General features: G+C 42.9%; 1 protein-coding gene and 1 long non-coding RNA gene across 7 annotated transcripts in view; one reads left to right on the top strand and one right to left on the bottom strand.

The window, feature by feature from the left end:
- CDC42SE2 (CDC42 small effector 2) overlaps positions 1–26,422 on the bottom strand; it is a 559,740-nt gene that overhangs the window by 8,596 nt on the left and 524,722 nt on the right. For all 4 annotated transcript variants that reach the window (XM_069625631.1, XM_069625633.1, XM_069625634.1 and 1 more), the window contains one exon: positions 13,285–13,404. In XM_069625631.1, the coding sequence (XP_069481732.1) occupies positions 13,306–13,404 (99 nt within the window). In that variant the 3' untranslated portion in view covers positions 13,285–13,305. The remainder of the gene's footprint in view (positions 1–13,284; positions 13,405–26,422) is intronic.
- Positions 1–26,422, top strand: part of LOC138510157 (uncharacterized) — a 169,127-nt gene that overhangs the window by 105,835 nt on the left and 36,870 nt on the right. For 2 of the 3 annotated variants that reach the window (XR_011280331.1, XR_011280333.1), the window contains exon 3: positions 10,304–11,200. The exons of the other annotated variant lie outside the window; for it this stretch is intronic. This is a non-coding gene — a long non-coding RNA (uncharacterized lncRNA). Of the gene's footprint in view, positions 1–10,303; positions 11,201–26,422 lie in introns of those variants that run through there. 3 annotated transcript variants of the gene reach the window in all.

The raw sequence follows: 26,422 nt of genomic DNA, 5'->3' as shown, positions 1-26,422 counted from the left end.
ACCTAACGGTGCAGTATTACAAAATGAAACACCTCCCATTGTAAATTAAAGTGAGAAGAGAGCATGAATACTACCTGGAAACACCAAACCAAGAATCAAAACACTACATGGTATGTCGCCAGTGGAAATGTATACAATTGAAAAATAGTTTAACCCCATGTATGGCAATCTAGATAATGATGCAATACCACAGCTGACAACCAAAATCAACTAAAACAAGCTAACAAACAGGAATTTGCCCCGGGGACAAAGTCCTATTAAGGTTGCCGCCAGAGTGTATAAAGTGTGCTCTAAGGACATATCAGGCTGAATTCAAATAGCATTTAAAATAAAGACGAATAAACTAAAATGGATGAAGCATATCAAAAACGGGAAGCAGTAGCTGAGGAATTGTTCGTACGACACAGAAAATCACAGAATACAGGTTCTCCTACCAATACCTCTGAGAAATCTATTTGAACAACTGGAAAGAGCAAGTAAAACTGAATTGTACAAATGGTGGGACATAAAAACACTTAAAATGTACATGGAAGTGGGAAGAATACCCAGGGGATTAAGACTATGCATCTTTCCTTCCTTCGAGGAAGATGATATACAAGCATTGAATGATTGGGAGAATCTTTTAAAAAATACATCTATGGAAATGATGATTCGCATAATTAATCAAGCAGCAAGCACCCATGAGAAAATAACAAAAGAAATTGAAGAAATCAAGCAAAAAATAGAGAAACCTAACCTACCAGAGGTAACCTATAAAAACTATTCAATAATGGACTAATATCATCAAACATTTGAGGATGAATTAAAAATAATAAAACAGAAGAAATTCATACATGATGAAAACGATTTAAAAAAAGAATCTTTAAATTTCAAAGAAAATAGGACCGTAAAACAACTCAGAAAATCAGACCTTTGCAAAAACTGGGAGCAACGAAAAATGCTAGTCCACAAATATCGCCGCTATCCTCAGACAGACTCTGCCAGTGACATTGACCAAAGAGCTGAGCAAAGAAATGACGAAGAAAGTAATATATTGGGTGAAGAAGCAGTCCCAGAAAATGACCAAGATTGTCCTTTTTTGGAAGAGCTTTGGCTACACAAAAAAGTTAATGAATAAATATGATTAATCCAAATACCAATTTAAGGCCCCAACGAAATATTTTGACAACCACATCAAGCGGAGGAGAGGCAAGAGAGGAGGACAAAACGCCCAAAGAAATCCACAACGAATGCAGACAAGATCGAAGCTGAGAGGGAATCAAAGGTAGACCTAATCGTGAATCTTTCAAATCAAGAAATAGATGCCGATCTGAATTCAGCACTTAATAAGGGCCTTTCCTTTAGCCCTTCCAATAAAATGGACTACTTTCAGATGCAATTAGATCTCTACAGATTTTGTAGAAAATTAAAATTGAAAAAATACTTTGAGGAAAATCCAAAATGAAAAACTCCACCTGAAGTAACGGTAACACCATCAGTACTCTCCAAAGAGTTTATAGACCAAACAGTTGACCTGCTAAACTTAGCTGGATATGAAGAGTACACAATACAAAAATATACAGAGGAACAGGAAATAAAAGAAGTCTCAAAACAACTAAATGATCAGCAAAACTATGAAATATTAAATAAAAATCCATTGAAGGAATTAACAAAAACATGGAATGGTATGAGTAAAAACTGGCTTGAAACTGGTCTCTTAACTGAGGAAGAACAAAGCTATATGAATGTTCAACATCCAATAATGTCCACGATTTACTTCCTCCCAAAAATCCATAAATACAAAGGTTACCCAACATTTAGACCTATAATCAATGCAATAGGATCTATCAAGGAAAGAATATTGCAATTCATTGATATACATCTACAACCTCTAACAATGCAACTAGCCTCTTTCATAAGAGATACAAAACATATTATTCATCAGCTAGACTCAATCCCTTGGCAAGGCACCTATAACCTACCAACATTGGGCGTTGTATCATTGTATACAAGTATCAATCATCATCAAGGAATAATTGCATCTGAATATTTTTTTAAAACAAGATCGATGTCATTTAAAGAAGAGAATAACATGCTACTGGAAATGTTGAATTTCGCCTTACACAATAACATCTTTTGCTTCAACAAATAAATCTATAGGCAGGAGCAAGGCACTGCGATGGGGTCCAAAGACTATCTAAACAAAAATGAATACAATTTGATATTTACTAAAAGTTTTAGCAAAGACCAGATCCAATTCTTAGATCTAGAAATGTATGCAGAAAAAGACAAAATCCTCACAAACTTATATGCGAAACCAACTGCAGGCAACAGTCGCTTACAGGCTCAGAGCAACCATCCGAAGCACAGCATATCCAATATGGGGATAAAATGGAACTGCACTACAGTAGAAGCATTTGAATCAAACATAGAAGGAACAATTACTAAGTTCACGCAAAGAGGATACAAAGTAAAGAAAGTAAAGGAATCAATCAAAAGAGCTGAAAAAATCTCAAGAGATTACTTGTTACAAGATAAACTGAGAATGGGGAAGTTACCAACAAAAACAAAATGTATTACCACCTATGGATCAGATGCCTCAAAATTAAGAAAAATCCTCAAAAAACATTGGGACATGCTAAAATTAGATGATACCCTACAAAAGCATATTGATGAAAAGCCAGGCATATGCTATAGAAAAGCCCCAACACTGGGATAAACTAAGCCCCAGTCAACTTAAATCTACTGAGAAGACAGAGATTAGAAGAATGTTTTATCAGCAACTAATTTATGGATCATTCAAATGTGGAAACTGCAAACTGTGCCCACAAATGGTAAATGGAAAGAAAGAGATATGATTACCAAATGGAAGAGAAAAGGTGAAACACTATCAATTGCAATAGTAAATTTGTGTTATACGCAATCGAATGTATCCGTTTAAAAACATACATAGGAAGTACAATAAGAAGTCTAAAAACAAGGGTATTTGAACATTTACGTGCCATAAGAAATAAAGACATGAAATAGCCATTATCACTTCATTGCATGATGGAACATCAAGGGCTAATAGTGGAAAAATTAAAAATCTAGGGTCTGGACAAAATTGAAGACTTACCCAGAGAAGGGTAGTGTACGGGAGGGAAAGCCCAAATACAGCTCAGGACAAAGGGCTGTCAGTGACAAAAGAACACAAGGGGGGTTGTCCTGACTGGAACAGTCAAAGCTACTTGCAAATTATTAGGATGCAAATAAAATGTGAGGTGTATCTGAACCTCTGTTATCTCTCTTATTTGTACATATACAGGGGCAGGATGGGAGAGCACCAAGGAGAAAGAGTATGCCACAAATACTTTGTTAATATGAAATTAGGAGAAATTATAATTTATTATTTTCACTCCTCAGTCTAATATTTACTATTCAACAAACACAAATTGCATAGATTCATAAGTAATACAGGGATTATATAATGCAATTCCACAAAACGAAAACAGATTGATGCATAAGTGTACCGACGTCATAGACATAAATCAAAGCCAATTGTAAAGATGGGACCTATTGGACCCAAGGTGGAGCAGGGTCCCTAGACGTTTCGGCTAAACAGTAGATCACAGCCTTCTTCATGGATCCAAGGTTTGAAGAACCCCTTACATAGGACAAGGTCCTGGGTACTAGCCAACTGGCTGAAAAGAAGTTCCAGTGGAAGACTAGTGGAGGATAGTGCTTGCTTCTTAGAAGGTGGAGCTGGAGTCGCAAGAAATGCCCCCGGCGCCTGGGCAGTCAAGGTATCTAGGAGCCCGAGTGGCCGGTTACTGAGACTGAAGGACCACGATGGACTGGGACCGTTCGAGTCTGTATAGTGCGAGCTGCAACAGACGCGTTCGATTAGACGTTCGGTGTAGCACCCAGAGAAGGGAACAAGAAACAGATCCTAAGACAACGGGAATCAAAATGGATCTGCTTAATGGACACATAGGATGATACTGGACTGAATTTGGAAAATTATTTGGCTTAAAGTATACATGTTTTGGTTGTCTACTAACACAAAGCTTCCTCCCCCTTATTTTTATTTTACAACTATCATTCTTTTCATATATCCCATCTTTCATTTGTTCTACATCCCATCTCTATTTCACATCAACCAGCCTCTTTTATAATCTCTTCTATTCACTGGTTATTCAGAAATAGAACACCTTCATATGCAAGTAATTTTTCTACTAGGATCCAATAAGCATAGATCTTTTTAGAAAAAATACCTTGCCTGCAATTATCTCAGGGAATTAAGGAAATTATAAGATCTAGAAAGGAAAACTGAAATTTGTAAGGAAATTTAAAAAAAAACCATGATAAAGACTTCAAATTTGCACATAATATGCTGTCAAAACTACATGTAAACTTTCAAAAGATCTCAAAAAATTCAAAGTGAAGATAGAGTGATAACTCAAAAATCTCCAAATACTTACGTATTGGGCATAAAATGTGGCCATTCATGCATCGAAAAACAAAATTAAAACAAGAATTATAAACATAGAAAACAAGCTAGGTTCCGGCATCCAAAATGGCCGGCACGCAAAATGCGAGTACGCGATGACGTCATCGCACACTCAGGAACTCGGGCGTGATGACATCATACGCAGAAATCGTATTTAAACACGTGCAATACACAAAAAAAGCACGCCAAAACAAGGAGCCAGGGAGACACAACCGGATCTCTTCTGAGCAGAAGGTAAGCATTTTAAGCTTTTTGATTCCCCCGAGGTTTAAAAGTTCCTTGACCGCCATCTAAAGGATATCTGACAAGATCTAACCCTTAACAAAAAATATGTGCTTTCTTGTTCTAATAGGAAAACTATCAAAAGGAATCTTAGAGTTGTGCCCAAAGAGAGTGCATAGATACAAAGTTGAATGATTGAAATTTGGTAAAACAAACCCAAAGTATACACCATTGGTGAGTGTCACTTTTATAGAATTCTCTACCAATAATGCTATAATGTTGACATAAGAAAAATGAAAGCCATTATAAAGACTGTAAAATTCTAACATGAAGAATTTTAGAAGACTTAAACAGGATGTCTAAGAATATTTCATTGTAATCACATTTTCAGAAAATTATTTTCCCTTTTTTACTTTTTTCTTTTTAAGTGTTTAAAACAAATGTATTTTTTTTTTTAAAACAGCTATAAACCTCTCCTGATGATCCCTTGTGACAATAACAGGGGTGAAACACGTGTAGAGAGAAAGAAAGAAAGAATTCATGTATGAAAAAGAGAAAAAGTTCATGTATGGAATAAAAAGACAAACTCTTGATAAGAAATCTTGCCTATCTATGGCAATCTAGATAATGATGCAATACCGTAGCTGACAACCACAATCAACTAAAACAAGCTAACAGACAGGAATTCGCCCCGGGGACAAAGTCCTATTAAGGTTGCCGTCAGAGTGTACAACTTGTGCTAGGGTGAGGATATGCCATGAGAAGGAAAACAGTTTAGGCCTCTGCAAACAAAATCCGAACCAAGCGTGCATCTGTAAATCGATGGGCCAATTTATCTCGGGCCTTACCTGAAGTCTTTACTTACAGGACCGAGTCGATTGTGGATAACCAGCAAATATAGCTTTAATATGAAGCACCCTATTTAATCCCACAGTATATGTCTTTGTTTCTGCCTGATCAAGGCCTTGAACATTTCAGCCTGAAAATGCCATCCCAATGCTCCATTTGTTGCACCACTAGCATATATTTTATTTATTTAATTACATTTATAAGTAGCGCCCATGACCCAGAGGTATCACAGTGCTAAGAGAGCGGTACAGAGTAGGTAAGTTGGCAGTTCAAAACAGGCAAATTACAGTTCTGGCATGGGTTACACATATTTGTTAAACAGGGTTGTTTTTTTACTATCTTTTGGAACAGTGAGTAGGAAGGGTCATCTTGGATATGCTGGAGGAAGGCATTCCAGAGGGCAGGTGCGATGCTAGTGAAGTTAGAGCCCCCGGCTCTCTTTCTGGCAAATCTGGGTGTGACCAAGGCCAATGTGGAAGAGGAGCGGAGAATCCGAGAGGTGTTTCTCTTTGAGATGAGGTTAATGAGGTATGGGGGCAGTGTTGTGTAAGCAGTGATAGGTGGTAGTAATGAGTCTGAATTTGATACATGCTTTGATGGGGAGCCAGTGACCCTCCCGTCGGATTTGTGGGATATGATTGGGGCGTTTCAGGCCCCAGACTGCTCCGAGTGCCCTATTTTGTAGCAATTGGAGTTTAATGTTTTTGGTTAAAGTACCTGCTAAGATGGCATTGCAATAATCCTGTTTCCTATCATGGCCCTAGCTAGGGTGAGGAATTTTCTGTAGAGTTTGATCGGTTTAGTGTTTAGAGTAAGCCACAGAGGAGGCGATTGCTTTAACATGTTTCTGCATGTTTAGTTCTGCATCAAGGTAAACGCCTACCGTTTTGATGTGGGCGGACACAGGGATAATGTTTGTCAATGCAGAAGGAGGTGAACGCAGGACAGAGGTGTTTGAGACGGTGCTGGTTTATCATCGTTCAGACAGATGGTTGGTGGCCATCCATGCCTGGATGATGCTGAAGATGCGGTTAATGTTGGAAGAGTCTGCATGTCATCGGTAAAGTTGGTGTATGGTATGTTAAGGCTATCCAGGTGGTCAAAGAGGGGCTTGGTACACATTGTACAGGGTGGGGGAGAGGCAGGAGCCTTAGGGGATGTAGTGGGAGACAGGGATGGGGTCAGCTGCTTCATGCCCACAAAGACCCCAGTGGATCGGCCAGATAGAAAGGATTTGATCCATAAGGTTGCATCAGGGGAGGGGTTGATGGTAGCGGTGAGGTGTTGGTATAGAATTGCATGATCTACCAAATCAAAGGCTGCTGAGAGGTATAATAAGAGGAGGGTGGCAAGCTCCCCGTTGTCTCTGATGTGCTCAAGCTGGATCTTTAGGTCAAGGAGGGCAGATTCAATGCTGTGTCTGAAGCCTGATTGGCGGGCGCCTAGTAGGTTGTGGTTTCCAAGGTATAGTTGGAGTTGTGAGTAGGCAGTGCGGTCCAGAATTTTGAGGAGATATGGTAGCTGGTGGGGTCTAGGGTGGGTTTCTTCAGAAGTGGTGTGACCCAGGCTTCTTTGATGGCATTGGGAATAGAGTTGGATTTGAATGATGTGTTAATGAGTCTGGCTTTGGTTGGGGCCAGAGGTTCTGCACACATTTTAACAATATGAGCTGGGCAGATATCTCTGGAACAGTTCAAGGCTTTCAACTGCTGGATGGTGGTGAGAACTTCAAAGGGAGAGAAGGTAGAGCAATAGAACTGTGGAGATTTAGTGGTGGTGGGGGTGGTGCTTCCCAGGGAACGAGGGTGCAGGTGGTAGATGGGACTTTTGGAGAATGGCTTTACCCCTAAAATTCTTAGTTTTAGTGTCAAGGGCTGATTGGATGTGATAACACCATGCTTCGTTTTTTGGGAAATTATCAGATGGGGCAGGTGTTTTAAGATATCTGAGGATTTTGAAAAGCTCTTTAACGTTGGAGCTTGCTTCAGTGATTCTAGTGTTCTATACGTTGGCTTTGGTGGCAATGATGGCTGTTTTGCAAGTACCGGCTGAGCGATGGAAGGCAGCTCTGTTGATGGAGTTGGTTTATTTTTCTCCAAAGACGCTCAAGGGTGCGTTTTTATTTGCGAGGGAGGCTAGTTCGTCGATGTACCCGTTCTGGGGGTTTCTTTTTTTGCGGGAAGTAGTTTTAAGCAGAGCATGTTTGTAGAGCGTAGTGCAGAGTTGTATGCCACAAGGAGGACTTTGGGGGTGGCAATGTCTGGTGCAGATCCGAGAGAGGCTAGAATGGCAGGGACTAGTTGCTCGGCTGTGAGTTTACATGTGGTCCCCCCATTGTTGGTGTGGTTTTGGTGGAGGTGGTTACTTTGAAGCAGATCAGTGAGTGTTCTGCCCAGGGAAGGGGGGGGGGGATAAATGGATGCAACTTGGAGGAGTGTGTTGCAGGAGGTTATCCAGTTACGGATTCTTTCTTTTTCGTGGGTGGGTGAGAGGACCAATTGGGTGAAATCACCTCTTTGAGGGTAGCTGTGAGAGCAGGGGCCTTTTGATAAGCGGGGTCTTAGAAGCCCAAGTTAAAATCTCCTAGGAGTAAGATTTTGGTATTTGGCTTGAGGAGGGGGCAATGAGTAGGGGGATGTCGGTGTCAGGACGCCAGTGTGGGAGGGTTGGAGGTAGAAGAGTAGTAGAAATGTTACAAGACAATATTCACGCTCTGGTATAGACTACTTTCCTTTTACAAAAGGTAGTTGAGACAAAGCAACAATATTAGCACATAGGATGTTTAGAGTAACTGTACAATGTCTTAGAATAAACAATATCTTGATTTGAGAAAGTTGAGTGAAGTTTTGTATTTAATTTCTCTTAGAACAGCAAAACAGCCGGCATGTTTCAGCATCGGGATTTAACCCACCGTATAACATTTCTTGATTTCCAGAGACTCATTATACGAACCCAATAATGATATAAAAACAATCTTGTGCCACGTCTATTTGAGACTACCACTGGAGTGACAACACACTTTTTCAAGCGGGACAGACTGGTCCCTAAGATTCAAGCTTACTAAGTCTTCGATTTTGCCTTGATAACGACCAGGCTGGTCGAAACACGTGTCGGCCGTTTTGCTGATCTAAGAGAAATTAAATACAAAACTTAACTTTCTCAAATCAAGATATTGTTTATCCTAAGACATTGTACAGTTACTCTAACCATCCTATGTTCTAATATTGTTGCTTTGTCTCAACTAACTTTTTTAAAAGGAAAGTAGTCTATACCAGAGCGCGAATATTGTCTCGTAACAGTTCTACAAATTTATTTATCCCAGTTTGGACCTTGATGGGTGGTTCATGTTATCAAGATTTTCGCTGCTGGTTTTTGTGTAGATACTATTTGAGTTTGGAGAATAGCGCGCAGTTATCTGTATCTAACCCACTAGAAGAGTAGTATATTGATGGTAGTTTGGGGGGAGGATTCAATCTTGCCCAGTAGTTCGTTCGTAGCCTGGTAGACTCTGAAGGGGGAGGCTCTAATGGGGAGAGTGGATTTGGAGATGATTGCAACTCCTCCCAGGTCGTCTAGTCGGTCACCACGTAGAATGAAATACCCGATGGGTAGAGCAAGTGATAGGAGGGGGTCCTGCTGCTTCATGTAGCCATGTTTTGGATATGTCTAGTAGGTCCAGGTTGGTGGCTAATCGGAGGTCGTGGATGTCAGAGGTGTGTGTGCAGATAGAGCAAGCATTGACCAGATGGCAAGCAAAGGTTTTTGGTGAGGTGGGGTAGGGGATCATGGGGTATTGGGGGTTAGGGGTATGCTGGTAGTTGTGATGGGAGGAGAAGGTGTAGGGTGGGGGTTCTCAGGGCAGTTGTGTTTAGTCTCTTGGAGGTGGGAGGGGGGCTCTGCAGTCTGGAACAGAGTCTGTGTCAACGGGCTGAGCCTAGGCAGGGTGCTAGGTGCTCCTCTGGGGGGATGGAGGTGGTTAAGAGCTTGGTCTCTGGCTGGGAATGGGGGCTGTGTAATCTGGAGCATAACCTGTGTAGCCGGGCTGGGCCTAGGCAAGTTACTAGGTATCCATGGTCTTGAAGACCTGTGGGAGTGTGGGGTCTGAGTTTGGGGGGTTTAGTAGGTGACGCGGGCTGTTTGGGGGAAGATTCTTTGGCTACTATGTGGCGTAAGAAAACCAATCCAGGTCAGGGCGGGCAGCCAAGGGAATGGTGCTGAGGGTAGTTTAGTGGTCGTGGGCCTTCCACGCGGAGGACGGGGTAGATGTGGCCTTTTTAGTAGGAGGGTGAGCAGGAGGAATAGGAGTTGCGGTGAATGCTGAGTGTTTGGAGGATTGATCGGTGTGAGGAATATCTAGAGGAACAACATGTTCAATAGTACATTGGTCAACAGTGGTATTGCGGAAGACACCAATTGAAGAATTGATAGTCACGAGTTCATCAAACCTTAGGGTTTACTCACTCTCCACCTTTTGGCACACACTTCATAGAGATGTTTCTCACAGGCAATTACTGTTTTTCCATTAATTATCTTTTGATGTAAACTATGGATTTTGCTTGGTGCATTAGCCACAGTTGGGACCCCTTACTGTGGAGTAACGTTTATGTATACCTCAGTCAGTTATACTTGAACTGTACGAGTTAAGATATACCTCTACATGGAAATCCGATGTGGGATTAATAAGGACCACTGTGTTTAGCATTAAACATGTGTATACTAGGTTTATTGAAACGATTTTTCTTTGTTTTTTTTTATGTTTTTCAGTCCAAATTCAATAGGCTCAAGAAGAAGGGATGTATCCCGAAACACGTCAGCCATAAATTATATAAATGGACTATCACTGTTTACTTTTCTTATATTTCTTTGTAGACATTCATTTTGGCTTTTTCACTCCATGTCTGTATGGTGAATTTACTGTGACATTAATTAAAACCCCCCCATGTTCTGGGTTTTTACGAAATTACTGAGTGTTCAGTCTTACTACTAACCTAATCAGAATACCATTGGTTAACTATAACAAATGCATTTAAAAATTGTTGAACCATCATTTGATGGAGTTATGATAGAGTGCAGGGGACGGGAGGGTTCCTAGCTTTGGATCCTCGTTTTTTGTTTCTTCTTATACGGTTGTTGTGATCCTGTGCCAGGTTCACGTTTCCTCCCCCGCACCTCAAAAGAATATTTACATTTTTACACATCATTGAGCAAATCAATCTCTAACTATATAATATTAGGGAGTGCTTCTACTGATCTACCCCTTTGCATTGCAGAAGACATCAACAGTTGCATTAGACATAGGATATGTAGTATCCTTGAGCATGAAAACAGCATTGGCATTGTAGCAGTGGTAGGCATTATGCTTATAAGGATAACTAGGTGTGCTAGATGTACAATTAGAGGGTTGCAAGACAGAGGTAACGGGCAAGGGTGATGTGCAGACAGCATTGAGGTTAGTTTGGAGGACTGAGGCATTAGGATTAGCAGTAGGCGTGTTAAGTAGGGTGGGGTGACAGGATATCATTTGGTTACAGGGTGTTGCAGTAGGTAGGAGAGAGATGTGGGAGATCCAAGGAGTTCTGGCATGCGGCCCATGAAGCGCGATTGTGCAGTTCCTGGAGATTGTTATTGGCGAGGGGGCGAGCAAGGACCACGCGGCTTATAGGAGAGGCGTAGCAAATGGCGAAATGGTGCAGCAGTTGTGCTCGTTGTGTGGCAGTCACGAGGGGGGGCACAGGGGAAGGCAGGACCTGGTGGCTAGAGCCGTGGGTATGTTGCTGGTGGAGGTGCAGGGGTGTGCGGCTAGTATCCGGAGGAGGGTAGGAAGTAAGTGGGTTTCGGCAAAGTGCCATAGTGATCTGAATGAATACTTGGGGCTCGTATGTGCCCCTGGTTATTGTGGGCGTCAGAACCAACAGAGGGTATCACCAAGGTGGCCACGAGCATGGTGGGAGGGCTACTAAGAATCTTACCTCATGGTCTTGCTGAATGGAGGAGTCTTGGACCTCTGACCATATGGGGGTGACACGGGGTACAGTTAGGTGTAGTCTAGAAATTGATATCTCTTAATCAGTGGCAGCATCAGATAGACAGGGGCCTTGAACTGAGGCCTTTGTAGAGGGCCCGGCTCAGCCGAGTGCTGTAATTAGTCATGGGCCTCAGCCTATCAGCAGGCTGGATGTTGTCTTGTGGTTCCTCAATGCTCCAGGAGGTAGGGTTCGAGTAGGGGATGGCGGCGGCCATCTTTACAGTGGATTCTGATCCACAGAGTATATGCCGCAAGTGCAGGAGCCAGTGCCTGGATGTTAGAAACACACCTGCTCTCACTGCACAGGAGAGGGGCTTTGTTCAAGGCTTTGGGTTAAACTAAATCAGTGCCTCTGCTACAGAACACCAAAATGAGAAAGCTGCACTTTATTAAACTTTACCAGAAAAATAGATCCAGCAATGTCCTCCCTTCTCAAGCCACCACTCCTCCTGCCACTCACCCCTCTGGCCCCTCTCCCACCTCCGATGGGTGTACCACACTCCTGTACCCCTCCTCAGAAGACCTTGAAGTGGCAACCTGCTCCACTTCGCTACCCCATCTCTTGCTCTGCCGTCAAACACTCCTCTGACATCTGCCACCTCCCTGAAGACCATCGACCTAGATGTCCTCGCTCTCACTGAGATGTGGGTCACTACAAGCTCTTTCATGAGTTTTGACACTCTCCTCGCCGAGGGTTACAAGATCCTCTCTAAGCCTAGGCCTAACCGTTTCAGCGGCAGAGCGGTCCCGATCATCCCAGAATGGGTCCCTGCTACTATAACTCCCACTCAGGCCTACTCCTCTTTCAAATGCCTCATCTGCAGGATTGGTGTCTCCCCTGTCCTCTCTCCGACTTTGGCCACCATCTACAGGATCCCTGGCCAGGTTTACTCCCTCTCAGAGTGGGCTGACCTCACCTCTTCTCTCCTGGCCTCCACCTCCAAGCTTCTCCTCCTCAATATTCAGCTACGGTCCAACAAACCTTGGATGCTCTCATCTCTGCAGACATCCCATCTCCAACCCTTGCATTACTCCTCTCTCCTGATCTGATTATGCGGTCCGGTCCCCTCACCTGAACCTCTTGGGTACCCCAGCTAAGGCCCGGCCTGCGCTGCCAGTCTCCTCAGTCACTCAACCTGTGAAGCGAGAGTCAGTTGCTGATTTTGACGCCACCTTACTAACCTTCAACTCTCCATCTACAACACTCTGAACATGATTAACCATGTCATGAGGATCTACATTAAACCTGCCTCCAAGCACAACTCCCCTCATCTTGTTGCGCCTTGAAACACGTGTGTATAGGCGCATTATAAAATCTCAATAAATGAAAGAACAAAAGAATGGAACCCATCACACTTCAGGCACTGTAAGTACCTTACGCGCAATACATAAGTACACAATCGGTAAAAGAAAAATCAATGAGCAGAGCACCTCCACAGAAACACTCGCACAGAAACACTCCCACATAATTCACATAGATACTAATTCATCTCCAGCTAATTTAATTTCGATGCATCCTTTCCCATGACTACACAAAAGACGAAACTGTTGGGCCTCATGTCTATATGGAACCGCGCTCAGGCAAGACCATGTGTGCAGGGGCGCAGGTCCGTCTTGTTCCAGCCCTATTCCTTCCCAGGTCTGTACAATGTTGTATAGGATCCATTTAATAAGTTGAATATTTTGTAAGCTGAACTTTCCGATTGGATACAATACTTACGGGAAAAGCTTCCTTAGGCGGTTATCCTGCCTTTGTATCCACAAGCTGCATTTGAACGTTTCCCGGCATGCCACCTCCGTAACCTCCTTTGGATTGCATTTGATTCTGAATTGAATTCACCTGCGAGAAAACCAAAGAGTTTGACATTAAAATAAGAACCCGTAAAGACACGTGGCCGATGCGCGCAGCGTTGTCGCCTTTCGAGAAAAAAAGAAAAGCTTTCCATCATTGTCCAACTTGGAATCGTGAACCATCAGATAACGCTGTTCCCTGAGCGCTGGATTGGGTGCAGCAAACCAGCCTGTTCGTGCACTGCAGACAGGCGGAAGAATGAATATGTTTGCAAACCATAGGCATGCAAAGAGACAACGAGAACGGGGCCAGCCGGTGGTGAGCTGTTCATGCAAGCTACTCCCGATTGATGATGGATGGTGCACAACAGGAAAACCCAGCAGCAATTCCAATTGTTAAGTTAAATCCCAACACAAGGTTGCCCTTTAACATGTGAAACAATGGGCAGCTCTGCACTACACCAGTAAACAGTAGCATCACGTGTTGCAGGAGAGCGCCAGATCGTTCGACATTCCCAAAAATAGAAGGATATGAGAGGAGAGAGCGATGGCAAACAGGTGGGGGCGAGGGGGGGGGGGAGGCGGGTAGAGCGGATGTCTAATCATTAGATTATAAATAACTACCAAAATGCATTATTAAGTGGGAGTTCAGCTAACTTTTTAAATGTTGGCAAACACTTTCATTCTTGCACCCTTTTAATTTGATAAACAGTAGAAGTCTGACAGTAACAATGAAACCTTCACCACGAGGCACTATACAAATGCAAGGTAACCATCTACAGTACACAAACTCCATGTGCCCTTTATAATATTGTCTCCCAGCAAAGGCGCAATATTTTAAAAAAACTATGAACAAATTGCGTTTACAGTCAATCAATATACATAACTTGTATAATTGACTTGCAACCTCTTGAATTTGATTTTGTTCTATTGTTATTGTGTTTTAGAACAGAGTTCAATATTAGTGCCCCTGATGAAGCTGCTGTGAGTGGGGAAACACGTGTGGGGGTACTAGCTCAAGGGAAACCAATATACCACACAACACCATTGTCAAAAATCACAACATTTAAATATGAAAGTAATTGGTAAACAAATCGACAATTCAAGAGTCTGAATATATCTTTGAATTGCACATGCAAGATCATATTTTGAGACAATTTGTTCACTTTGTATATGACCTTCAGCCAAAGGAACGCATCGCCAAAACGTGTACAATGTCATTATTTGTTGCTTTTCGTATAATGCCAACAGTGCCTTGTGGCTGCTTCAAAATGCGTTAGCCTAAAAGTAAAGAATTTAAGAGAATAAGAAGAGACACTTTGGACAGATTGTCAATGTTTATCCCAGGAGTAAGTTTCACTAACACGTTGAAAAAGTAGTAACCAACTCATGCTGAAGAAGTAGTAACCAACTCATGGTTAAGTTACTCTGAATCCATAAACATACTTACACATGATTCACAATCATTTCAACGTTCTATTGGTTTTCTCCAAGAGTAGCAACAATGGGTGCTTGAGAAGGCTTTGGATGGGTCATGGGGAGTGCCTCAAAGAGGAACAAGTACAGTTCAAAGTAGGGGTCTTAGAAGCTTTCGTGTGCACACTTAAGTTTTACAGCTGAACGTTTCAGTTGAATGAGGTGGATGGTGGATGTGACGTGTGAAAGTGAAGTTAAGTATTCACTGAGGGAGGAGTATTTGTGTCATTGACTCACAATTGCACCCTGCTGACCTTCCAATGTCATCTGCATCTGATTTGAATGTTGACACACTGACGATTTGTAGGATGGGCCAGAACAGGCAGACGATTGTGCTGCATCTCCGTGTCGACGATCTACAAATCCTTCGCCTCATTTCCAGATCTCCTGCAGCCCAGTTGCGTCGTCTGCTGGAACATGCAATGTGTAAGGTAGGTATCTGTGCAAGTCTAAGTACCAAGGAGATCCCGAAAAACCACATACACTAACCAGACCTTTGAATTTCTCTCATCACCAATCTACTCTGCTCCTCCAGCCCTGCTCCACTTCCTTTCTGGTCTGTACATTGCATGAGGTGTGGGAGACTCCTGCTCCTTTCCCAACATGTCCTTCTTGCTTGCTTTGTTGGTTAACCTGGTATATGTTTGTCAGCCAGTTTGATTGGTTCGAGGATTGATTCTGTGCATGCATCACTTGTTGTGCAAATATGGTTGAGATTGACTCTTGATCCATTATGGGAACTTCATTAAATATATTTTTAATCTCTTTTTTATTAGAAGTTGGGCAACACATACAAAACCGTAAGCCCTCCAAAAAAACCTCAAGCTACCCAACAATTTTAAGTAATAACCTCATCTCCTATCTAAAGCACAGGAAAGTTCAAAGAGAAGAAAAAGTATATATCTACATTGAACAAGTTTAGGAGGGGAGGATAGCGCAGGGGCAACATGCTCGCCTTCGGAACAAGAATATGCCGTGTCACGCAGGTTCAGTCCCTGGTCCTGCACTTGGAACCTGGAGGAGTCAAGCATAAAGTGCAATATAAATGACCAATAATAATGAAAGAGAAAAAACAAAACAAAAAGGAGCAAAAGGGAGATAAAGGTGGGTTGGGGCAAGGGAGGGTAGCAAAAGAATCAACGTTTCCCCCATGAAATCTTAAAAATACATGCAGTCTGACAAATGCAAAAATACTGACTACTAATCACTGCTAGGCTACTACACCAATACAGAGAAAATCTCAAAAATACCTCAAGGAAAGGGGCATCATCACTCATCCCGACCACCATGATCCAGAAGAAACCGCGGGTAGAAAAGTCTCACCGGCTTTTGGTTTAACAAAGAACAAAAGGGCGGCCCAGTGCAGCCCACTCACAATTTAGCCAGGTACCAGACCGCCCTCACAGCCAATTCCTTTCATGCCTTTCATGCCTTTCAATATTTGATCATGTTTGTGCATTGACCAAGTGTACAGGCCTGGAAAAAGGAGAATCTGCTGGGCTTACCGTTCCAATAACTACATTTGGCTGCCTGCCCCAAAACCTTCTCCCCAACTCGGGGTCCCTGAAAATAAGCATCACTGTCATCAGCTCTCCGAGGGGACACTGCACCTCAAAAAAAGTAGAAATGCTGTCCGACTGAAAGAGCTTACTGTTGTGTCGCAGCACTGCTCCCGAGTTAAGGAACTGTTGTAATGTCACACTCAATCAGCCATCACCAGATACAAGACATTAAACAACTGCACATTTGTTGCTTACTTAAAAGGTTCTATAATTTCGAATTTCCAATCGAGGATCACCACAGAGTCCACTATTAGGTATTTCAATTCCTAGCTACCCCCTAACTGCCAATTGCAATCATACTATCTGGGTCTTTATCTGGGACCCCGCAGCCAGCATACCTTGCTCGGCTCCTTGTATACGACCAGTGTTTCCATTTGCCAGTGAGTGTAGGAAACTAATCGCTCTACCATCTCCACAATATGCTACATCATACTTACGGGCAATAATGCCTCACAGAAGCCCTTTCTGCATACCTGCATCTGGTGGAGGTGCTTCTGCTGCATCCACGTTACTTCCGATGGTCCGGGATGAGGACTGAAGGAACTGCTCTTGTCCTTTTTGTTTTTTATCTGCCAGGATATTGGCTTCTTGGTGCACTCCCCATTGTAACACCAGCGAACAGTCTTGCCCTGCAAAGGTCCTCAACCTGCGGTGCCTTCACCCTGTCCTGCGAGATTCCAATCCACTCCAATACAGCATGAGGTGCCAAAGTAATGACATCCCAGGCTAAACCATCACTACCACCAGCAGACATAACTGCAGGGATGGGGGCAGTCCGGGGGAAGCTCCAACTAACACTATCCATCACCAGGATCTCAAACACTGCTCCTCCATGGGCCAACAGGAAATACCCTCTTACTGTCCTGCAGCAAGCAGTGCGCAATATTGACTAGCAGCCTGAACCCCTTCAATTTTGTCTTGCTGTTGAGCGCCACTCTTTACTCCACCTCTCATTTTTGCACACAGTCAGAAAGGTTCCTCGTTCATCAAACACCATGTGGCACCTCCCCTCATCCCCCCACACCCCCTCGCTAGTGCACAACAACATCCCAATAGGTCCCCAGAAACGTAATCTCAGATTAAAATCACAAAGCAGATATAGGAAACGGCCATCTTGCACAACTCTTGCTCTGCCTCTGTGTTGATCTTAAATCCCAGATTCTTGACAAAGACAGTGGGAGTGAAGTATGAATGTGTTCTATTGCTTGTGGATGCCCCCAACAAAGGGACCTTAGTCACATCAGTTTTAGACAAAGGTTGGTTAAAGCCTCTTGTGACTAATCAAAGGATGCCACCCCTTCTTTCCTCGAGGGAGACCTTTCCCATGGGGCCAGGGCGGTGCTTCCACCGTAAAATAATCCCCCTTGGGGTGGTGCACAGAGGGAGGATCACATGGAGAATGAAAACCCCTATGGTAGTGGGGAGGATTGCCACCAGGGAAGGCAGTATCGCTTCGTTTTACCTGTGCCTACCCTTTTTCCAAAACAAATTCCTACTATTCCCTCCCTCGATACAGCTAATATGTATTGCTGCCAAGTTAGAGAAAATAACCCATGTGATAATATTGAAGACCTAGACAGTATGACGTATTATGCATATACCCAAACTGACCTGAATAATAATATTGAAAACGTATATCGTCAAACCAACATGCATAACACTGAAAATGCATATAGCCAAAATCGACGTTCAGAACAATGTTGATAATAGAAAATGTTTTTCAGGTAACTGAGGAAGATGGCCAGGAGTACAAAGATCACTCATGAGCAACCGAATGAGCGGTCTAGCTTCCAGAGGCCCGCAGTTGGCTTAAAGGAACATATCAATCCAACGCGGGAGTTCCAAAGGTGCTCAGGCTCAAACAACAGCATACGTGAGAGGGAGAGCGTCCCCTGAAGAGGACAAGCAGAACCGGACAAGAGACGACACGCAGAACCACAACCGAACACGCGGCCGGGAAGGTTCCTTACTCTGCAATGAGGCTGCAGACCCCACTGGAGATGGACGCCCGAATGCTGCTGGAGCTTCCTGGAAGAAACAAATGCCTCAAGACCACACAAGCTGTCCCTCGCAAAGAAGAACACCCTCACCCTGTAAGGGGGGGGGGGCTCTCCCTAGGTTGCCGGTGGTGCGCCACCTATCTAAAAGGGATAGCATGAGAAAAGGCTGTCCCCGATACCCAATGAGACAATGAAAAAGTTCTGAAACTTTTTTACAATCCAAATGGGGTGATCTCAGACAAGTGTACTAGTTAGTCCTGTCTGATAAGTGTTCTCAAGATGCGTGCTGCCTAGGGGAGTTTCACATCACTTTTAACCATCTAGGTGACAGGCTCGAGGAGCATCTATAGGTCACTCCTGGATGTTAAAAGACAAACAAAGCATCCCTTTTGCAGGACCAACATTAAAGTTAAAATGCTTGGAGAAGCCAGTCTATTGGAACAGGTGTAAGCAAAATGTAACAAGTGTATCCTAACAACTTTAAGGATATCACCATGTTCACAATGGGTCGACCAGTTTCAATGACTAATGGTATTCGTGTCATCTTCAGGACCTGGTTGTTCTCATATAATCAATGTTCCATAAGAAATCTGCAACTCTGGATTGGGCGACCCCTCCGTTCTCTCAGAATTCTAGCATAGCTGTTCTGACGGTGGAAGGTGAAAGGCAGGGGCGTAACGAATTGCTGGTCGCCCGAATGCTGCTGGAGCCTTCTCTAAGAAGACAGCTGCACGGGGCCCGTTGAGACCTCCACAAAGGAGGCAAGCAGGTACGCGGAACGCCCGGGAGCTGTAGGTGGTCTGGGGAAGCGCAGGGGTGGGCTACAGAGCAGGAGAAGGAGGGTCTGGGACACTGCATCAAATAATGACAAGAGAGTGAACCAAACAAATACAACACACCTGTGCAAGTCTGGGACCCGCACCCAAACCCACAAGGGTTTGGTGACCCTGAACCAACTGAATGAGGGCTGGGAATCTACACCAAATCAAAGACAGTTGTATGTTTGGCAGGAGAGAACAAAACAAATACAATGTACCTGTGTATGTCTGGGACCCGGCACCCATAAACGCAAGGATTGGGGGGACCCTGAAACAAATGAGGGGTCTAAGACCCTACACCCAGCCCTACAGATAAAGGGTGCATCAGCCACTTTTATTCCCTAAAAAAGGCAAATGCTCCCAAAAAATTTAAATAGGGAGTAACAATACTCCCAATAGAAAAATAGGAAACAGTCACATAAGGTGCTCGTCTCCCTGCTTTCAGCCACACAGCGGCACGAATATGTTTGGACAAGTAATACACGCTGTGCCACAGGAAAAAACTATTATTGCTGCCTGATTCGAAGAGATACAGATGCATCTTTTAATGTTTATTTATTAATTTATTATGCATTTGTTAGGCGTTTCTACAAGTAAATTGTGTTCATAGGGCAACAGGGAGGGAACATGGGATAGAAAAACTATTGATAAAATGGAAGATAAAGACAAACCTACTAGGCCTTGTGGGCATTCAGAGCCTGCAAGTGCAGAGAGAGAAGAGGGAGAGAGGGGTAAGTGCTGGAGTGCCTATGCTCGTAAGTGAGCAGCAGGTGTAAGTGCCCAGAGTAGGAAGTGCTAGAGAACCATCATCTGTAAAAACAGATGGGTAAGTGCAGGCCTACAGTGGCGGAGGTCAGTAAGTGCCAAGACAAGTGCAGAGTGTAGTCAGAGGCTGCAGGGGATTGGGTGTGGGAGGCTAGCGCCCGAAGGACACACAAGGGCCCTGGTCACCAATCACAGCGACTGAGATTAGCAAAGGAGGGAAGAAAGGAGGGGCTGAAAAGGAAAGTCTTGAGGAGCTTCCGGAATTTTAGGAAGTCGGCTCAAGACGAAGGGGGAGGCTGTTCCATAATAGGGAGACAGCTTAGGAAAGCGATCGACCTCTGGCCCTCCGTTTAGCAAAACGCTTGACAGAGTTGGTACCAGAGTAGTGTAGACGTCTAGAGGGAGCATATTTAGTAAGGGCAGCCTTATGAATGATGCAGAGGGTTTTGAACTTGATCCTTGCAGCAACCAGGAGCCAGTGAAGAGAATATGAATAACTAGGTGCAAAGTAGTATTAAGAATGCATTCTGTTTTATAGTTAAACATTCTTTTTACTGGCTTATAAAATACTCCCTTAGGAATGGAACTTGCTTTTTTTACTCTATAAAAACATTTTACTCCCAAGTTTAAAAAAATAGGGTGTACAATATTCACACTTCAAAATCTTATCTGGAGCACTACCTACACCAAATAAGTGACAGTTGTATGTTTGACAGGAGAGTGAACCACACCAATTCAATACACCTGGGACCGGCACCCAAAACCATGAGGGTCTGGGACCCTGAAACAAGTGAGAGAAACCAAACTTCAAAGCCAAGAGGGATTGGAGAACGATAGAGACCATTACCTATTTCATGAGAGGTCTGCAACTCTAAAATGAATAAGACAAATTACACATGGAGGGAAGTGAACCAAGTCGTAACAGTGAAACATTGCCAGTCTGGGACTCACCCACATGTGATACCAAGGTCTAGAGCCAGGAGGGTCTGAGACTTGGAGGGATAGCACCAAAGATAACCATGTGTTTAAAAAGGAAACCAAACTCGTCACACAAAGCATTGCAAGCTTGGGACTCACATCCGTATGAGAGAGAACAATAACAGGATCAAAACGACAGAAATCCTAAAGCTTGGCAACAGAACATACCAAGCTGGTAGGATACAGGAACTGTACAACCAATAAACAGTTCCTCCTAACTTGTATCAAAGACGGCTAGGGGAAGAACCAAAACCCTAACATTGGAAACAGAGCATACCATGCTAGTAAGAAATAAGAACTGTGAGAACAGACAACAGTTCCTCGCCAATTATTCAGAGACCTAACAAAAGAACGAAGCTGGGGGAAAGGAGTACATCCCTAAGAGTGGAACTTTACACTTTGGAACATTATTTTTGTAACAACTTTATTTCAGCCGGCAGAGCTGGGAATTTTTCAGTTATTTGAAAACACAAAGAGCACTTTTTCCTTTGTGAGGAGAGTACCCCTGAACATTTATATCCAACTGTTAGTGTTGGGGGCAGAAGTACGTTTTTAGGACAGACAGGGACAGACTTTACTTTCAGACGTCCTGAGAATCTCTGTAGTTTCCTTTGAGGTAGGAAAACCCCTCTTAGCCGTACGAATAGAGAGGCATTTTGAAGTCCACTTATTAATACAAGTCTATATCCAAAACTCTAATAGCATTGTGTCCAAGTCTTACCTCTGCAACCATACACTACCTAGCTTACCAAACACTCCTTAAAGTGCCCGTTTGTGGACTTCAGAACCCATCAAGGAAATAAGAGTATTGGTTATCATTGGCACAAGAGTAGAATTGGAAGCCAAGCCATTGGAAACATTTAAGTTCAAAAGATCACCAGATAACAATGTGCCCTACATACCTAACAGCGAGTCAAGTCTTAGCACAAAAAGGAAGCAAAAACACTGCATCAGGACAAACCACTGGTGACTATTAGGTTACTGACCAACATAAACGACACTGTGCAGGATGCTGCAGACCAGTCCGAATTAAATCAGGGCAAGAAGACTGTCATCCTGCTCTCAGACACTGCTTCGGTCTCTTATAAATGGGGCTACAAACGAATAGGTTGTTGGTTAAAAGCAGCTCCATCTACAGAATGTTGGTGTTGGCTTCATTAACGTGACCACTAGCAGAGGCAGATTGCTGGGTGGACATTTGTTGGATTAGACAAAGACAATTTCAGCAAAGTGATTATTAAAAAACCTTTGCCGAACAAATTTCGGATATCATCACCATATTACTGGGATTTACTTTTTCTTTCAACAGACCTTTCATGGGAAACTAGGAGGATCCATTTCTGCACCAGCCCAATGTAAGAATTGGGTATGCAATGTGCTTCTTAAGAGAGGAAATTATCGGAACAAGAGTTACATAGAGGCTTTACAGAGCTGAGAGCAAGCCATCAACCTTGATGTTGCTCCTGGTGAAGAAAGTCCTGCCGTAACAGTATAGTTTTGGGGAACAGGTGCACTTCTGATTCAGAAAAAAAGTTATCAATATTCAGCCATTGGAGTACCTCTTTCTAATGTCCAACTTAAGTTTATAAAAGCATATATACAGTACCAGCTTTGTGGTTTTCCTCAATGTTGATCTATTTTTGAACCAGTGTCAGCGTGGTGTAAACCATTTGCAATTATATTGATACATGTTTCTTTCAATTTATTTTCCTAGGGTCCAGATTGTCCACCACACAGCTAAACATACTGTTTAATCCTACTGGATGATGGGGTGCCTGAAGTGCTTAGTGAATGTTTAATTGAAATGCTCAGCCACGATTTTTTACCGGGAATGGCTGAACCTTTCCCTAGAGCAGCTTAAAACTTCTTGGTCAGCTGGTGTTGCAATATTAAGAATACAAAGAACTGAGGACAATAGCAGAGGGAACATTACTCCAATCGGAACAAAGGGCCTTTTATATACCAGGCGACTCTGCTGCTTACATATGAGCAGTCAACTGAAAGGGAGAACATTAAAATTGTTTTGATGGTTCAGACTGATATCTGGAGCAGAGGCGTCAGACAACTGTTTTAACGACACAAAGCATATAGATCATGTATATTAATGTGGCATTCAATCGTCAACTTTACATTAAATTAGTAATGCAGATAATGTATGGTTCACGAGGTAAACAAAGGACTGTTGTCAAAGGTTTGGTTGCTGCATGGATGATAAAACCATGTCTGAAGATTGGCAAAAACCAGGCCTTTGAAATTGTGGCTCACTCATTGCCCACAAAACGCATTATCCCGTGGTTTATTCATACAAGTTATTACCCAAGTCAAAGATTGCAGCTTTATCAACTGCAGAAGGATGACAGCTGGACTTGTACCAGGCTTAATTCTAACTTCTTACTGTATTATGTTACACCAAAAATATCTACGGCAGGTGCACTAAATTGCACCTTCTGAATTTCACTAGGCATGCATGTTAGTGAGTGTGCACCAAACATATACACAAAAGCTCTGCTTCATAAAATGACGCTGCCTTTTAACAAACATGCTAACTCAGAAAAGATTTATCTACATACAAAATTCCTGCCCAACGATCACAGTCAAGGCCACATAAGCAGGAGTCTCAGAGGCTTACGATTTTTGTTTGAATTAAAACCAGTTCAAATTTAAAAACGTGGGTAAAGCTAACTTTTCTTTTTTATTAGAGTTTATTTTATTTTCAGAGTTTAAGCAATACAGTATAATTTTAGGCTGCCAATGGAGGGAGCGGGAAGGAGAATACAAAGACTAAGGAGGAGAGATAGAGGGGAGCGAGACCACAGACATTTGAATACTAAGCATAGAATTTAAAAATGAAGTAGGGCTTCGAAAGCCAGCCACCAAAGAGAATGCAAAGCAGAGGAAATAGAATCATAAGCAAAAGAGTACAAAGAAAATGGATCGAAGAATGATAAATAGTGCGAAGAGGAGCAAGACGGTAGACAGGGAAACCAAGTACTAAACAAGAACAATAGACTAAGTGGGAAAAGACTAAAGACAAAATTAGTATTTTGGAAGCAGTGAAGGTTAAGAACTAGCGAGCTTTATGGACATTGAAAAGCTGAAATAGGTACCTATGGGCGATAGAAGAAGTACAAGATGAAAATGAGAGGGAGGAGTCAAAAATAACTCCATGATAAGTCGAAGCAGTGACGGAGTAAAGAAGGGGGAAAAGAGATAGAGGATGGAAGAAGGAGGAGGAGGAATGAAAATAACTTCCGTTTTTGATGGATTAAGATGTAGATAGTGAGAAGGCATCCAAGATTGGATACATCACAGACAGGCTAGGAAGGAGGAGTGAATAGAGTGCGAGAAGGATGAAAAGGAAAGAACGATCTGCAAGTCATCTGCGTAAAGATGGTAAGAAAAGCCAAAGGAAGTAATAATAGAACCATTGGGGAAAGTGTAGAAAGAGACTAGGAGATGACCGAGAACAAACCCTTGGGTACACCATAGGAAAGAGGGAGGAGATGAGAACATCGACCAGTCCAAGAAATATAAGGTGCAGTCAGGGAGAGAAGATTGAAGCCAATTCAAAAGAGAATCCTGTAGATCAAGATGAGAAAGAGTAGAATAGAACGGTCAATGGTATTGAAAGCTGCAGACAGATCAAGGAGTACCAGATGAGGAGTGTTTAGCATAGCGTGAAGAGAGGAGACTCAATACAGCCATAAGAGCAGTCTCTGTAGAATAATGGGGACGAAACCCAGATTGAAGGGGGAGGAGGGGGGAAAAGAGGGTCATTTGAAAAATTAGATCCAGAGAGGAGCCAGAGATGTGAGAAGGGGATTGGGAATTTGTGACAGGCAGTAAGATTCAAGAATAGAAAATAAAGGAACAGAGGCATGAGTAGAAGCAAGGTGAATGTTAAAATCACCTACAAGAAATAAAGGATGGTCAAAAAGTAGAAGGCAGAAAATAAGTGAATCAAGATCGTCACAAAATGTGGCGACAGGATCTGGAGGGCGGTAAATCACCAGAAAGGAAAGGGTGGGGGGGGTGAAGAAGAAGCATCAGCATAGTGGTATTCAAAGGACAAAGGCATAGGTAGGTGCAAACCTGGCGGGAGAGAATTTGGAGCAACAGAAGTTAGAATGTAGACCCCTCCATCGTAGCCAGAGGAGCGTGAGGTGTTACATTATTAGTAGAAGAAAGACAGGTTTCAGTAAAGCAAAAAAAAAACTGTCAGTGAAAACGGGGAAAACAGGTCAAGAGCAAAGTGAGCTTTATTGTTGAGCGAACAAGCATTCCACAGACCGACAAAGGTTCTTTGAAAGATCTGTGGTGGGGTTAAGTACGGTTATTATAGTTACAGGGAGAAGGAAAGGTCATGGAATAGCAACTGGAATACGAACCAAAGGTGTTATGGGGAGGCAGAGGCAAAGAAAGTAAGAGAACGGAGAGCAGAAATTGGTTTTAAAAAGTAAGATCTGGAGACGCCGGAGTGTAGACTCTGGGTGGACTCAAAAATGTGTACAGAGGATAACTTTTTTTTAATTCAGCTCATTTTTTTAAATTCAGCTTAATTTGTGGCAAGGGCACATTTCATTTATTCTGCTAATTGATAGAACAATTTAATTGGTTACCATTTGAGGCCGGTATTCATTGTACGCTTGGTGCGCTGGTTTGTAAATCCTGTATGTACAAAACTTTTTCCAACTGATGTTTTTCTGAAGGTCACAGACACACCAGCCCTTGATTGACCATTTGACAAAGATAACTCTGACCCTGAATCCAATCAGCTTAATTTTGTTCTTAAAATGCTAGTATTCTATACCTACTAGTGAAATGAAGGTGAAGAATTGAGCACCACCACAATTGTTTAAGCAAGTTAAACTAATTAAAAGTATGTGGTGCACACAACCTGACCCCAAAAGCACACCTTGGGGTAAATATAAGACCAAAAAGACCAACAATGCTCCGTGATACATAATCATGGTAGTGACATTACTACACAATTAGAACTCCAACCAATGAGGGCCATGGGGAGGGGGAGAAGAAGCACGGCCTCCCAGCCAATCAGAATGCTCGGAACAAAGGGGCTTTAACTCATGGTAAAACTCTTTCAGAGCATCCTCAGAAGCAGGAGGCCACCATCTACCCCACCAGGAAGAAGGTAAGTCAGCCTTCCACGATCTCCTGCAACCTTTTCGCCCATCCCTAACACACCCTCACCCACTTACCTTGTGCTCCCTTGTCAGAGCCTGAAACACGGTTCCTGACCCGGTAATGAGCACCATGGAAAAAGAGAAGAAACTATGCATAGTTCCCTTTTCCCTTGTCCATGGTAAGGCCTCGGGCTAACATTAAGCCCCCAGGGTTTATTGCTTAAAGGTGGTAAAGGTTGGTCTATAGTTTGTGACATGAATCACACAATGTTCAATACCCATCTCTTTAGTATGACAAAATATTAATCTTGGTGATAGCTGGCCAAT

The sequence above is a fragment of the Ambystoma mexicanum genome, chromosome 6p, assembly GCF_040938575.1.
Source record: "Ambystoma mexicanum isolate Mex_15411 chromosome 6p, UKY_AmexF1_1, whole genome shotgun sequence".
Classification (NCBI taxonomy): Eukaryota; Metazoa; Chordata; class Amphibia; order Caudata; family Ambystomatidae; genus Ambystoma; species Ambystoma mexicanum.
Note: the sequence above shows the minus strand (reverse complement) of the source record. Positions and strands in the feature narration are given on the sequence as shown.